Source organism: Pseudomyrmex gracilis, unplaced genomic scaffold, assembly GCF_002006095.1.
Source record: "Pseudomyrmex gracilis isolate BER0280 unplaced genomic scaffold, ASM200609v1 scaffold_79, whole genome shotgun sequence".
NCBI lineage: Eukaryota > Metazoa > Arthropoda > Insecta > Hymenoptera > Formicidae > Pseudomyrmex > Pseudomyrmex gracilis.
Window position 1 is genome coordinate 334431 of NW_018020663.1, and position 14479 is coordinate 348909.

General features: G+C 38.7%; 1 protein-coding gene across 1 annotated transcript in view; it reads left to right on the forward strand.

The window, feature by feature from the left end:
- The window catches only part of LOC109855041, a 115683-nt gene that overhangs the window by 86606 nt on the left and 14598 nt on the right, over positions 1–14479 (forward strand). Inside the window, exon 3 of the mRNA XM_020428826.1 lies at positions 8901–9056. Within this exon, the coding sequence (XP_020284415.1) occupies positions 8901–9056 (156 nt within the window). The remainder of the gene's footprint in view (positions 1–8900; positions 9057–14479) is intronic.

Genomic DNA, 14479 nt, shown 5'->3' on the forward strand with positions numbered 1-14479 from the left:
GTGAATGATTAGTGCGATTTAAAAATTAATTGAATCATTTATTTGTCATTTTTCTCGAAATGTGCAAAGTTTCGCGACCGTATGTTTTCCATTTCTCGTTTTTTTTTTTTTTTTTTTTTTTTTTTCACTTTATTTTATAAAAATAATGCGGTGACACATCTCGGTCCGCACATATCGTCAAGTTAATTAAAAAGTGTCTCGGATGATTGTGCGGCGTGTTATCCCCGCAAGCACTTGGCGCGCGGGATTCGTCTTTCCGGAGCGGCCGGCGTTTTATCACATTCCTGACTGGAATTTTTTCAAGAAAAGATCAAGCGTCTCAAAACGTTTCTTCTCCTAATTCGAATTCCCAAGGAGAATTCGAACGCGCACGGACCGCAATCGCGCGGTATTCCGCGGAAATTTCTAGGGCGGTTCCGCGGACGCGAGTCACAATGGCTGTGAAACGTACGGGCTACGTCAGCTGTGTGTTTTACACAGTACCTGGAAGAACGCTTTCGGCTCTTCCTCATTTTAAACGTTCTGCTCCGTTTTACTTTCCGGAGTGACACATTTCTTCCTCCGTTAGAATTAACTTTATTTTGGTTTACCCGCTTTACGAAGAACCTTCACGTGAATTTTTCTCTCGTTCGCGAACGCGCGAACGATAGCGGTCGGAATTCCAACACGGACGGACCGCAGAAAAGTTGGTTATCGTCGACTCTGTCTGTTTAATCCTGACAGCCGGCTGATGCGGTTTGTTGAATTCGCTCGGTAAATTGTTTGGAATGCGCTAACACACAAAAAAATGAGGAGGAGGAGGAGGAGGAAGAAAAAAAAAGTGTTCGTTGAGAAGTTTTCGCGAGCTCGTCGTCGTTTACCTTGGCAACTTCCGGGGTCTTTCTCAGCCGCTTTCGATGACATTACAGAGAAAATGAGACGCTTATTTGAAGTGTCCCTTCCACTCATTCTGTCTATCCTGTCACATTGTATCGCGCGGAATAAATCTCGCTTTTTTTATCTGTGACTATTTTTTATCTTTTTATGCACCGAAAAAATTTATATTCTTGTTTTGAGGAGAGAGAGATATCCCACTTACTTTATGTATATTTTATACTAAAATAGGCGCCAAGAAGAGTTTCTTATTTTAAGAGGAAAATCCTCTAAATAGTAATATTGATAAGAATATATACTGATTAGAATATAAAAAGCCTCTATAGAAAAACATATATATCTCACTATCGAAAAAGACTATATTGTTAAATAAAAAATATATTCTTAATTTTAGAAGAATATCATCTAAAATCTTCAAGATTTTTTAAGTATAAAATCTACTTACGAGAATATAATTTTTTCGGTGTGTAAAATGCGTGTGAAACTTTTTACCAAGTCTAAAACAATACATCATTGCTGGATAGTTTGCCGCTAAAACATTTTTTCTAAACAAAAATTTATAATCTTTGCAAGTGCGTATAATTGTGAGAACAATATTAATTATTTTTTCTCGAACTTTTTTAAATTTCATGTAATCGTTGTGGGATGTCGATTTGTTAGGCCATTGTCGCGGCGTTGAGCGCGACGCGAAAGATTCTTTTCGAATCGAGCGATCGTTGGAAAACTGGTGGTCAATGCTAAGTAATTTTGACAAGAGAGTGGGAATACTCAACTATATCTTTGACGCGAGAAAAACAAGCGATATGCGTCGTCTACAATGAGAATTTAAGCCGTAAGACTTAAGCTTTAAGAAGGTATAAGGCTCGTTTCCACTATCTACGATTAACTTACCGATCGATTGCGAGTCAATTGCGATTGGTCAATTTAGTCAATCGACCAATATGATTGGCGATTCCAACAAAATAATCGACCGATTAAGTTAATCGGAGATGGTGACAACGGGTCTTATACCTTCTTAAAGCTTAAGTCTTACGGCTTAAATTCTCATTGTAGACGACGCAATAAGCAAAAGCTGCGTCTCTGTCTCGGCCGAACCGTTCGACGAGCAAGAAAATAAACAGTTGTTTTCCGTTGCCTTGAGCCGAGTGACTTTTGTAACTTCATAAGCTAAGCAATTATTTTCAATTGTTAATAAAGTTTATTTTGTTCTGCATATCATTGTGGACAAGAGGAGATTATTTCTTTTAAACAAAAATAATCCTACATCGTTATACATATAGTATGTACTGTCTGGAAAATGCACGTTGTGTAAAATTTCACGCGCTTATTCACTAAAATACGAGTTCTAATTACGATTGGTTTCGAAATTACTAACTTTAACCGATTGTTCTGGTATTTTATTAACGAGATTTACATTTGAGAGATATATGGCGCGATGGATCTCTGGAAATTGATAGCCGTGACCCAGCGATATTTTGGTTCCCTCGGTGACACAACGTACGAGCGAGTGAGCGAGCGCGCGCGCGCGCGCGTGTGTGTGAGAGAGGGAGAGACAAATACGGGTCATGCCATTGTAGCAGCCCTGCAGCCTCGGAGTATGATATCAAAAACGGTTTCCGCGGTGGCCGCGGGCCAAGTATAGATTGCTAACTGTCACTGGACAATGATATACACGACGCTGAAAGGATTTCAAAGGAGCGCACTGTCGGACGTTACGGCATTACAGTGTGTTGCATTCTCCCTCCCGCTATCTCGTCGGACGGTCGGTTTTCTTAAGAAATATCGTTACTGCGCCATTTGTCTTGCGATAGTATAAGCCGCTTTGCGGATATTACACACTTTGCGGAGATTCACTTCCCAATTTGCTCGTTTTCTCGAAAATTCGTACGTCGACGGACAATTCGATAATTAGGAAGATGTAAAAAAAAAAACAATAACAACAACAAATGCGCAAATCCGTAATTAAAATTCGCTGTTTATTATGCGCGCGGATTTCGGATTATGCGTTTTTTTGTTTTTCGTTTATTTTCATTTTTATTCGTGCTTACGCTGTCAGTTAAATTAGATGTAAAAGCATAACGAAGAGCTCGACGTTTGTTTGACAATTGTATTTTTTAGCGCATTATCAAATTGGCTCATTTTCTTCATTCACGCGCCGCCGCCGCCGCCGCCGGTGTCGTTTGTACTCCCGACGAGTAATTTTCGTAATGCTCCTTTTTACCGCGCGGCTTCTGTTATGAGATAAAATATGCACTTAAAATAATGCGAAATTGAATTTCGTATCAGCTCGGCGAACGCTCGGCGTGTTCGTGTACACTTGCAGACGATGTGACTCCGTGACATTTCAATTTTGTGCAATCTCCTCTCTGTAGCGATATTACATTAATCCGAGAAAATTATTCACATTCCGCGCGCGCGTGTGTGTGTGTGCTTCGCAATTGTTGTCCGCGGTATAGCGACGGGATTATTTTGTCCAAAGAAACAATTAGGGAACTCTTGTTCTGAAATCGTCTCTTCTCCCAAAAACTTCTCATTTGTATTCTTTTGTATCTCGCCTGTTTGCTCAAAAGAGCAATAATGTTAATCGATAATTCACATGTGAAGGCGCACACGCTCTTGTTCGGTTTTTCCATAGACGTATAATATCGTCACTCCTTACGTATAATCCCGTAACTCCAAAACGCAAATTTTAGAGGAGAGCAGTTTAAAAGTTTAAAGCTTCATATAAGTTTCTCTAGTTAAGGGATCTTTCGGTTTTAAATTTTTACCATACTTATGAATATTTTTTTTTAATACTTGGTGACCACAAAGAACATGACTTTCTGAGTGTCACTATGCACAATAAACTGAAAATCCCATATGTGACACTTATGTAATTATACGTAGGGAGTGACGATATATAGACTGCGCGTTCCCTACCTTTGCCATGTTAACCTTTTCGCTCCGGGACTGGTCCATATGTGGACCAGCAAGAAAAGCGAACGTAATAGATGTTTATAAGGTCAATTTAATGCACTAAATTTAGGAAAAAAATTGAAAAAAATCCTGGTTACTTCTTTGACCTTCAAAATTAACTTTGAAGGGGGGGGTAGCAGGTCATTATTAACTTTTTCAGCTAAAATGCGAGGTCAATTTTAAAGGAAAAATCCCCGAAAAGGTTAAGAAAATGTCTTCAACGTTGAGAGAGACAGCTGGTGTTGAACAGTAACCTCATCTTTGTCTAGCGAAGTAGTGGGGGAAAAAGAAGTCTTCGCTGATTGATAGAATAGTAGTGGAAAAGTGGGGATAGAAAAATAGTAGGGGTGAAGAAGAGTGAAAGAGATTAAGGGGTGATGGTAGGTTATAGGTGGTATGAAACAGTAGGCCCTGATCCCACCACAGACATTGATAGACAGAGAAAGAGTTACTATTCAAAGTATGTTGTCTCTCTCAACGTTGAAGACATCTTTTCAGCCTTAAACGCGCAGTCTGTATATTATACGTCTATGGGTTTTCTTCCGCGTGTGTTTACAGCGTTGAAAACCTCCACGGTTGTGTTTCTTGTTGCGTTGTGCCAGTAATTATTGTCCACAATTTCAGTTGTAAACGACACTTAGAGAGCAATTAAGAGTCGCGCTTTCTGCTCGACTTGTCCGGCGACGATAAGATGGTTAGTATTAAATGAGAAGAATGTTAAAGAGCGAGAGTTTCTCTCTTTTACACTCTTTTCGACGTTGCATTGCACAGAACGTAAACTCGACATAAAACGCAGCCCCGAAGGATCGCTCGCGGTCCCAGGGCAAGCTTGCGCAACGTCGGTCGCAGCGACGGCTCTTGATTAACTAAACTCCGGCTAGAACTCCCTTTTTGTCTCTTTTTCTCACAATCACACACTTCGCTACGTACACAAGACGCGACCGCGTATCACAGCGAAAGGAAAAATCGCACGGACAAAAATTTTGTGTTTTTTCTTTTCGAAAAACACGGTCTTCGAAAAAACAATTTATTGTTTTTTAACATATAATTACTAAATATATAATTACTAAATATATATAATTACTAAATATATAATTACTAAATATATAATAAATTTTTTTTTCGAAGACAGAGAAAAAAAACAAATGTTTGTTTAAATAAAGAAAACAACAAACTCTCTCCCAAATTATTCGGCGTCGACAATTATCTATGCTGATTGAAAGCATGTTTCTATTTTCGAATCTGACCTGTTTATCGGCACACCTTGCGAACAGATTGAAATTTAATTTCCGGTGATGTAAGCGCGCGCGCGCGCCCGCCCGGCTAAAAATCCATCCGAGCTGTCGTCGTTTGAAATTAACGAGCTTGTTATCGAGCCGACTGTTTGCCGCTTTTAGCGCCGGCGTCACACTTTTGCGCAGCCAGGTATCGCGCGGCACAACCCGAACCCTCCGTTTCTCTCCACCGAGAGAGAGCTTTTCGCGGGAAAAGAGTACGCCCGATACATATATCCCTCTCCCATGAATTAAACATCGCGTGCGCGCGCTCCGGCGCAAACGAGATTTGCAAATTCATTTCGCACTCGCCACGCGTACGATCCTCTCCGAGAAGTGGCGGGGAAAAGGGGGGAAGAGAAATTTTGCCGGGTGAGTTTATGAATTTTGAGCTTCGCAATCGTAATTTAATAACTGCTCTAACTGCTTTTCGCACTCGGCGGTATGACAGAATTGGGTTAATCGTGTGCCGCAAACGACAAACGCGACGCACAGTTGGTCGCATCATTGATGAATTTGCACATGGTTACAGATTGAATTCGTGCATTCGTTTGCGTCGCGATTTAAACTAGCTCAGAATTTCAATATGCAGAAAAATAAATTATATATATTTTTACGTTATCTTCCGTAACTCAGATATCGTGAGATTGTTCGATCGGTTTTGTTTTTTTTTTTATTGCTAAACAATAAAGATAAAAATTATTATTATTTACACGTGAACATATATATATGTATATAAGTACGGTAAGTGTTAAATCTTGTAATTTGAAATACGCGTTATCAACCCCTTGCGTTGGACTCTTATTTGTTTAATATAATCTATAATTATTATACGTGTAATTATTATATGTAGTACACTGAATAAGATCCAAATTAGGGTCGGAACGTTTGTCAACTTTTTTAAAATAAAGAAGTATATTGAGACGAAGATCTGGTTATTGCCTCGAATTGGCCACTTCCTTACTATTATATGTAGGGTAAACCCCGGATAAGATGGCCACAGTTTTCTTTAAATGCAAAAAACAGACCTTGATTTTTGTTATTTTTTAATATTGTTTTTTTATTTTACTTCACTGAAGCTTAAAGTAATAATAACTATCGAAATTAAAGAGAAAACACTTAACAGAAATTTAACCTTTTCGCTCCGGGGATTTTTCCTTTAAAATTGACCTCGCATTTTAGCTGAAAAAGTTAATAATAACCTGCTACCCCCCCCCTTCAAAGTTAATTTTGAAGGTCAAAGAAGTGACCAGGATTTTTTTCAATTTTTTTCCTAAATTTAGTGCATTAAATTGACCTTATAAACATCTATTACGTTCGTTTTTCTTGCTGGTCCATATACGGACCAGTCCCGGAGCGAAAAGGTTAATATTATATAAAATATTAAAAATGTATTGGCAATCTTACCCAACTTTTAAGGGAAAGATGGCCATACATGTTTCTTTTGTAAAAGATATAAGTAAAACTTATAATTATGTAATTTAATTATATATTTAGTAATTATGTGTTAAATACGATATATTTATATTATACGTAAAAGATTATTACATATTGTTGTTAACGTTTTCATGCACAGTATTTTTTTAATTATGAAACGCAACTTTATGTGAACCATAAAAACAATTAGCAAAAAAAACATTTTTATTTCGATGATTACATATTGTAGATTATACTAGTCATAAAAAGATATATATATATGTATAATTATATGTAACTTTTTTAAAAACAATGGTCCATCTTTCCCGAAGTGTGAGAAAAAGATAACATAGTATTTATAAATAAATAATGAAAATGAAAATACAAATTATTGGTTATATTACAATTTATATACCTTTATTATGTATGTAATTTTGATTACGGCAGTTTAACTGTAATTTATTCGACGTTACAGCAGCTTTTAGTGGACATACGTAAAACTTTGCAGGCAATCGAAAGTAAAAATATTATATAATTTTCACAATATTGTTATTTTAAATAGTGTACGCACATAAACTACTGTAAATACTGATTATCTTTAAGAATGGCTACAAAAATGCACTATTAAACAATTATTGATGAAATTACAGTCTACCATCTTTTCCATATGGCCATAATACCCCCATTTATCCTGTATATATCTACGCATATTTTCTGCACAATATCCTGCGAATGGCTCTTATTGCTCGTATACACATATATTTATTAGTTTAGAAACCTAAGAGCCCAAGAGGATTCTCTATTTATTAATTAAATAAAAATTATTATTGAAAGAACTGTGCAGTTTTACATATAACATTTACGCGTGCGCGCCAAGCGCTTGTCTAATTTCACTTTTGACAATTTCTACGCTATTATACTCGAGATTTTTAATTTTTCCGCTGTTTTATATTCTTGCTCTCATTGTGAATAAAACTCCCATCGACGTCTTCCGGTTTCCTGTTTTAACACGAAGACGACGATATTCTCGGCTTGTTTGATACCCAGTCACTTGGTTTCATCACGTCAGAGAAAGCTAAGCCATTCGAGTGTAAAGTTAATTGCAGCTGCTGGATGCAACGATCTCGAGAACTGAATTTTCACGAGAGAAATTTTCTTTTCTCTAAGCATGGTTTTGGTGGCGCTATTAATGCAACAGGTGTCGCGATTGAGTTCCGACTTTTCGACAATAAAGAATCGGCCGTGACAATTTCCGATCGTTATCGGAGTCGCGTTGATATATGTAATAACAAATCGTTCTCTCAAAGTTAAGATAAAATAAAATTAAATCATATTAATTTACATTTCAAATACAAATTGTAGATACACCGAAAAAATTGTATTCTTGTTTTGAGGATATCCCACTTACTTTAAGTATATTTTATACTAAAATAGGCGCCAAGAAGAGTTTCTTATTTTAAGAGGAAAATCCTCTAAATAGTAATATTGATGAGAATATATACTGATTAGAATATAAAAAGCCTCTATAGAAAAACATATATATCTCACTATCGAAAAAGACTATATTCTTAAATAAAGAATATATTCTTAATTTCAGAAGAATATCATCTAAAATCTGTAAGAAGATTTTTTAAGTATAAAATCTTCTACTTACGAGAATATAATTTTTTCGGTGTACCTTTTCTTCGAAATGTTATTTTTAATCAATGCTTTAGATTTGTACAATAGTTTTTTTGTTATGCTTTGTAAAACAAAATTAATTTCATGATGGAGTTTTTTTTTGCAATATTTTCAAATTAGTTGGAGGAGTATCTGTGATCTCTCATATATGAGATGCAAATCTAGCATCCTATATGATTTTAGGAATTGAAATTTCAATTCAAAAAATAATTTACATGTGAATTCATACATGTGTATATATATATACGAGTATACTCGTACATGCACGCTTATTCCTGCACAACATCCTGGGAACGGCTCGTATTGGCCTTTTCATTCTTAGTTTCAAAATTAATTTCGTTTCAGTTTTTTTTCTTTCGAGTAACTTACCGCAAACGGATTTAATTAATATACAAAGATGTTTTTTCGGGTTTGAACCGCGTTAGTGTCATTTTTGTACCGACGTTTCGTGAACATTACAGCTCACTTCATCAGGGTTTGAAGAGCAGCCTGATACTGATTTGATTAATGTTCGTCTCATATATTCGATACACATATTTCTCATTTATATAGACGCGCTATCTCACGCGCAATAATCTCACAAAATGTTTTCGCAGTTACACGAAAGAAAATTCGTGCAAAATTTCGCGCTTAAATAGAGACTAAGACAAATCCTGGCCGGTAATCTTTTCATAAAATCGATATTTTTCTCTCTCTTTTCAGGATACCGAGCACGCGGACGTGCTGACGGTGGGTTTCAACGTGGACGGCGTGAATCGCATTCTCGACCTTCGGTTGAACACCGATCTAATTCCGGTCGGCTATCAGGAACGCCACCAGCATCAGGGCACGTACAAAGTGCACACCCCGTCGAAAGTTGTAAGTACATACTTGGCGCAATCCTCTCCTCCTCCCTCCCCCCCTCCCTTATTCAAGCGGTGTGTTAAACCGCTTTTCCGCGAACAGCCGTCTATCGTTAATCGATCTCTCGAGCCGAGCGTAATATTATCGGGCGTCGCAAGGCGAAGAGAGGGCATCGAGGATTCATTCAACCTCTATAACACCGCTTGGCGGTGTTCTCGGCCATTCACTTTGCGGCTCTTGACGTATCGAATGGCACATAAAGAACAACATTATCGCCGTTTCAGTGGTCTACGATACGTGACGTAAAATTTACGATCGTACGTACACACGCATACAGGTCGTGCGATTCGCAAGATGTGGGGGGAGGGGGAAGGACGTAATTGATGTCATTTTCTCACGTCGCGTTAATATGGTGAGAAAATAAATTACCACATTGCGATTGTAATGAAGAAAATCGCCTTCGCTCCCTCCATTGCGAATTAAGATAATTTTATCGCGCGTGTCCTTGTCTCGTCCAAGGTTCCGCCTTATACAGAGCGCGGCGAATGCCGATCTTGTTCGCGTTGCCGCGCATAAATCAGCTGTTTAAATCGCGACCTCGCGTTGCCGCGCTAGAACGAAGATAATATTTTCTCGTTGCCGCGCACGTTTTTAGTTTTTAGTTTTTTTTTTTTTTTTTAGCGCTGTCTTTTGTTTTCAGTATTTTCCGCTCACCGGATCGATTTCACGGGTATGCGATATCATACTTATATAGTTGGCTTGTAGAACGATCGATTTTACGGCGACATATCTGTGTGTTACGGAGAGAGACTTGCTGTCGTGTAATTTTAATTCGAAAAAAAAGTTCGGAACTTGAAGAGAGTCTCATTACGCCGCGGGCGCATCAATATCTATTGGCCGTCTGTTACATATAATTTTCCGCTATACTCGGTAGCAACGTTCGCAAACGTAATTAAACCCGGTAATGTTCCAGATTGCGTCCTCTGTGTGGAATCAATTTGAGATTCACCATGTGAGGAGAAATAGCCTGTACTATATATATAGTATATGATGAGAAACGTTATCGAAGTTTCTCGAGGAGCGATAAAACATTTATTGCGCCACTTTCTTGAAGAGACCAAACTTGTTTGTGGAAAAGCTCGATTTCACACTTATGAAATTATCGATTTTGCTGTACGTACGCGCGCGCGAGAAAAAAAAAGCAATTTAATTTCGATTTTATTTTCCAACCGAAACCCTCGAGTCACATTATCTATTTAGCTTTCCACACAAAGATGTCTCTTTGTATTACTGCATTTCCAGCAATATTCGCAATGTAATTGGACCGGAACATTCTAAATGGATTAAATCATGTCGGAGAGGAGGGGAAGGACAGAAGAGAATTAGCGTTATCACGATAAGAAATAATTTCCGTTTGTGTAACGGGGAGAACCGATCGTAGCTCTTGTCTATTTACGGGAAGGTTTGTTCGATTCCACGTTCGGGACTTCCGGCCCCACGGAAATTAGGAATCTCCGCGGGTGTCTGCGCTCTATCTCCATATCTCTCTCTCTCTCTCTCTTTCTCTCTCTCTCATTCTCTAGCTCGTACCTGTTCGTCGCCATCGCGCGTGGAACGGGAAGGATATAGGCAGGTGTAACGGCTTAACCGAAATCGATCGTTGAGGGTGACTCACTCCGGTCTGCCGTCTGCATGTTTAATAGAAACGTCTCGTTGTAAACACACACATACACGGCGAATGATAGCCTACGTGGTTGTCGGTGTGTATAACCCACCGCTGAAACTACACGCGCGAGCGTTTCCGCTTTTATAATTCAAACATTGCGACGCGAGGAAAAAAAGCAGGAAGGATGGAGGAAAAAAAAAATGGAAAGCTGATGGAACCATCCAGAATACGTTGAATTGCGACGGAGTCTCACGAAGCGCTCGCGGGAGCCGAGCCCCCGAGAAATATCCTCCAAGTTTTTCGCGTTAATCGTCTAATTCCGGTGTCTAGCATAATGTTGCCGCGACTAGAGAGCAGTATTTTCACTTATATCTCTCCGTTGCAAAAATGAGAAAAGAGAGAGAGAGAGAGAGAGATAAAAACGTGAAACGTTGCGTGTTGTTATGTTGAATGGGATTAATCGCGCAACAATTAGGTAGAGATAATTTTATCGGTTGAAATCGACGATAATCGGATTTCCGTTTCCAGTGTTTAACACAAATTGCGAAAGTTTCTGAATTATTCGTCTTAATTATAACTTTGTTCGAAATCAGTGAGATTGCATCGCCTCTTGGTGTGAAAGCGGCGACTTTTACGCGAATTATTCGGTCAACAAAAATTGATTGATTTCTCAATCCGGAGAGAAGCGGGAAATATTTTCCATAAAATTAATTTTGTGTTCTGAAATTTTAATCAGAAGAAGAAAACGGGAGAAAGCTTTTTGAGAATAAAATTACTCATCGCGAGATCATAATGATAAAACGGTATAAAAACTTTTTTTTATGTAATCTTTATAAATAGAATGTATATAAACATTGGAGAGAGAGTTAAGTTACTGAAAATAATAAACAAACGTAGCGATAAAAATAAAAACAAACGACACCGAATTGTCAGCAACAAAAGGTTTTTGCCGGTCAATTGCAACATCCTGCTTCGCCACATGTGCTGATGACGAATGCAAACCAAAAAAAAAAAACGTCACACGGAATGTGGGACAAAAGTTTTAAGCGAGAGATCCGCAAAACTACCACTCGTTGCCGGCCAGTTCGTTGCATCGTCGGCACCGACTACTTTACTGTTTTGCGCAATTGTATTTAATTAATTGGCGGCTCCGGTTAACGCGGAGCTCTGTCTTCCTTCGTCCCCCGGCTCTTCTCACAAATATGGGTTTATCCGCGTGGATGAACTAATTTCGAGCTTGTTAAAGAATATCAGATAACGTTGGAATTTGACACGCCGGTATGATTCTCGAAGGAAATCATGAGAATTTATTATTATTATTGTTATACGCGCGCGATGTGTGATTTACACACACCACCGACTATGCGCACGTCGAATTAAAAATGTATAAGTAATATAAATGCAACGAGAGAGACTAATTGCGTTTACATTTTTTTTAAACCACTATATAAGTATTCGTTTTTTTTTTTTTATCTAACAAACTGCAGTAAACTTGAAAATCTTGGGAAATTTTGTTCCATAAAAAAACCTCGGGAAATTCCACGGAGACTCTCCAGAAAAGTTGCATATCAAAACATTTCTCCAAGATTTTACCAAACGTTTCATTTCGCGAGTCTTTTTTTTTTTTTTTTTTTCGTGTGTGCACATTTTTCGGCGGAAACTTGATTCGGGAAAATTATGCTTGACAAAAAAAAAGAAACAACCTCATTATAACTCATCATCATGGGGATGTGTGCGATATCTCCCTTAATGCTCTCAACGCTTGTGCTTCTGAATTTTACGTCCCGGTAATAAGAACCTGGCTGTTACGAAACGTATTTTTCTTTCGCTCAGCTCTCTCTCATGATATAAATCTACATAATCCCCGATGCGGCGCGCACGCGATATTACATTTAATAGAAGCGAGGATAAGCTTCAACCGTGGGCGAATACAAAATTTCATATTCCGCCGACACGCCTCGTAACGCGCTTTCCATGGAACCGCGCGTTACGCTCTCGCGAAATTTTTCTCTTATCCGACAATGAATCATGCTGTGTGTACATGTTCAGCTTGTGCTATTATACATATATATATATATATATGTGTGTGTGTGTGTGTGTGTGTGTGTGTGTGTGTGTATACATATATATATATATATTAACGAAGTCCAGTAATTATATCCTCGGACGCAAATGGATGAGCGATGATTAAGTATGATGCTCTGAATTATAAAAACACGTGTACGTGAGAGCGTGGGGGATCTGTGTGTCGGCGACGTGTAAAAATGCGAATTCAAGAACTGCCGCGTGTCATAAACAAATCTGTCAAGCTTTTAAAACCCCTGAAAAATGGCATTCTGTTTTTCTCCGACGGGGTAAATATATTCATACTTGTACTTCTAAAATAAATTTCTTGAAAATACACACACACACACACACACAAATTCTCTCCCCGCGGTCTCTCGCGCGTGTAAAGAACACATCCGAATCCTTGAATTTCCCGTATTCGATATTCGATATTCAGATGAGATTGCATATGCTCGCTCCAGCGCGATGTCAGGATTCATTTCCGATTCCCGCATCGTGTAGAAATCAAATTTCAGAAATCTCTCCAATTTTGTTCCCTTCCCAATAATCGGGGAAGCAAATTCCCGCGACGCGCGGCGAAGAAAATCGATTTTAAATACGACCGCGACTGGAATATTAACGGCAAACGATTGGGCTTTTTCTCTTGTTGACCGAGTGAAGAAAGTCTCCTCTCCTCACTTTCGCCGGATGTCCGGCAGTGGAGCAAAATGAAGATGAGGAGAAACATCATAGTGTGCCGTGTCATATCGGCGGGGTAAATAAGAGCCGCGGCTATATATGTGTGCGTTAAATAAATCGATACTCGGCGAGTTAACGATATCGACACGTTTCGTCGTTAATTCAATGTCGTCTCCCCTCCCCTTCCCGTCGTCGCGTGTACACGTTTCTGTGCGGCAATCGAATAATGGACCGCGATCGATGGCTTGCTCGTAACGGAGAAAGCGCCTCGTTTCAAAGACGAACCACGATACCCACCTTCCTTCTTCTCGAGTACGCGGGCCGAGATCCCCCCTCCCCCCTCTCCCCCCGTTTCTTTGTTGAAGCAATTCCTTTCGGGAGAAGTAACGTGCTTGCTCTCTCGGGAGTAACGGGTCTCCTCCCTCGTTCCTCGCGGCGGAAAAAGGAACGTGAAAAATCGCCGAGGTTCGCCAGCGGCGTGTGCACGCCCCAGAATCTGGGACAACTATATTTGTATCCGGGCTCGATGTGTGTACGTAACGTCGATGCATCTGATAAACAGAGACAGAGAGAGAGAGAGAGTTTCGGATATATTATCTCGTAATTCCGGATGTATTACCGGAGTGATTCACGTCGAGTATAGATGTGAATTAAAGAGATCTAATTTAAAAAAAAAAATGCGCTACAAATAAATATAAATAAAAAATTATATATATCGGGTCAAACTTAATGATCCGATACTTTTATTTGTTTTGATTAGAAAAATATGTCTATAAATATAAAGTAAGTGTGAAATATACAACCGGACGAGAGAGAAGCCGAAAGAGAAAGAGAAACCGATCCGTTAAATACATAGATCCAATTAAGAGTTCATTTATATGCGAACGACATTTCACATCTCACTTTCCGCGAGGCAAGAAATTTTTTCAAATTTTTTTTTTTTTTTTTTTTTTTTATCTTTTATCGAGTTGGAGAGAGTAACGAGAGAAAATTAGAAGCGTGTGCGGAAGAAGCAACGAACCATACG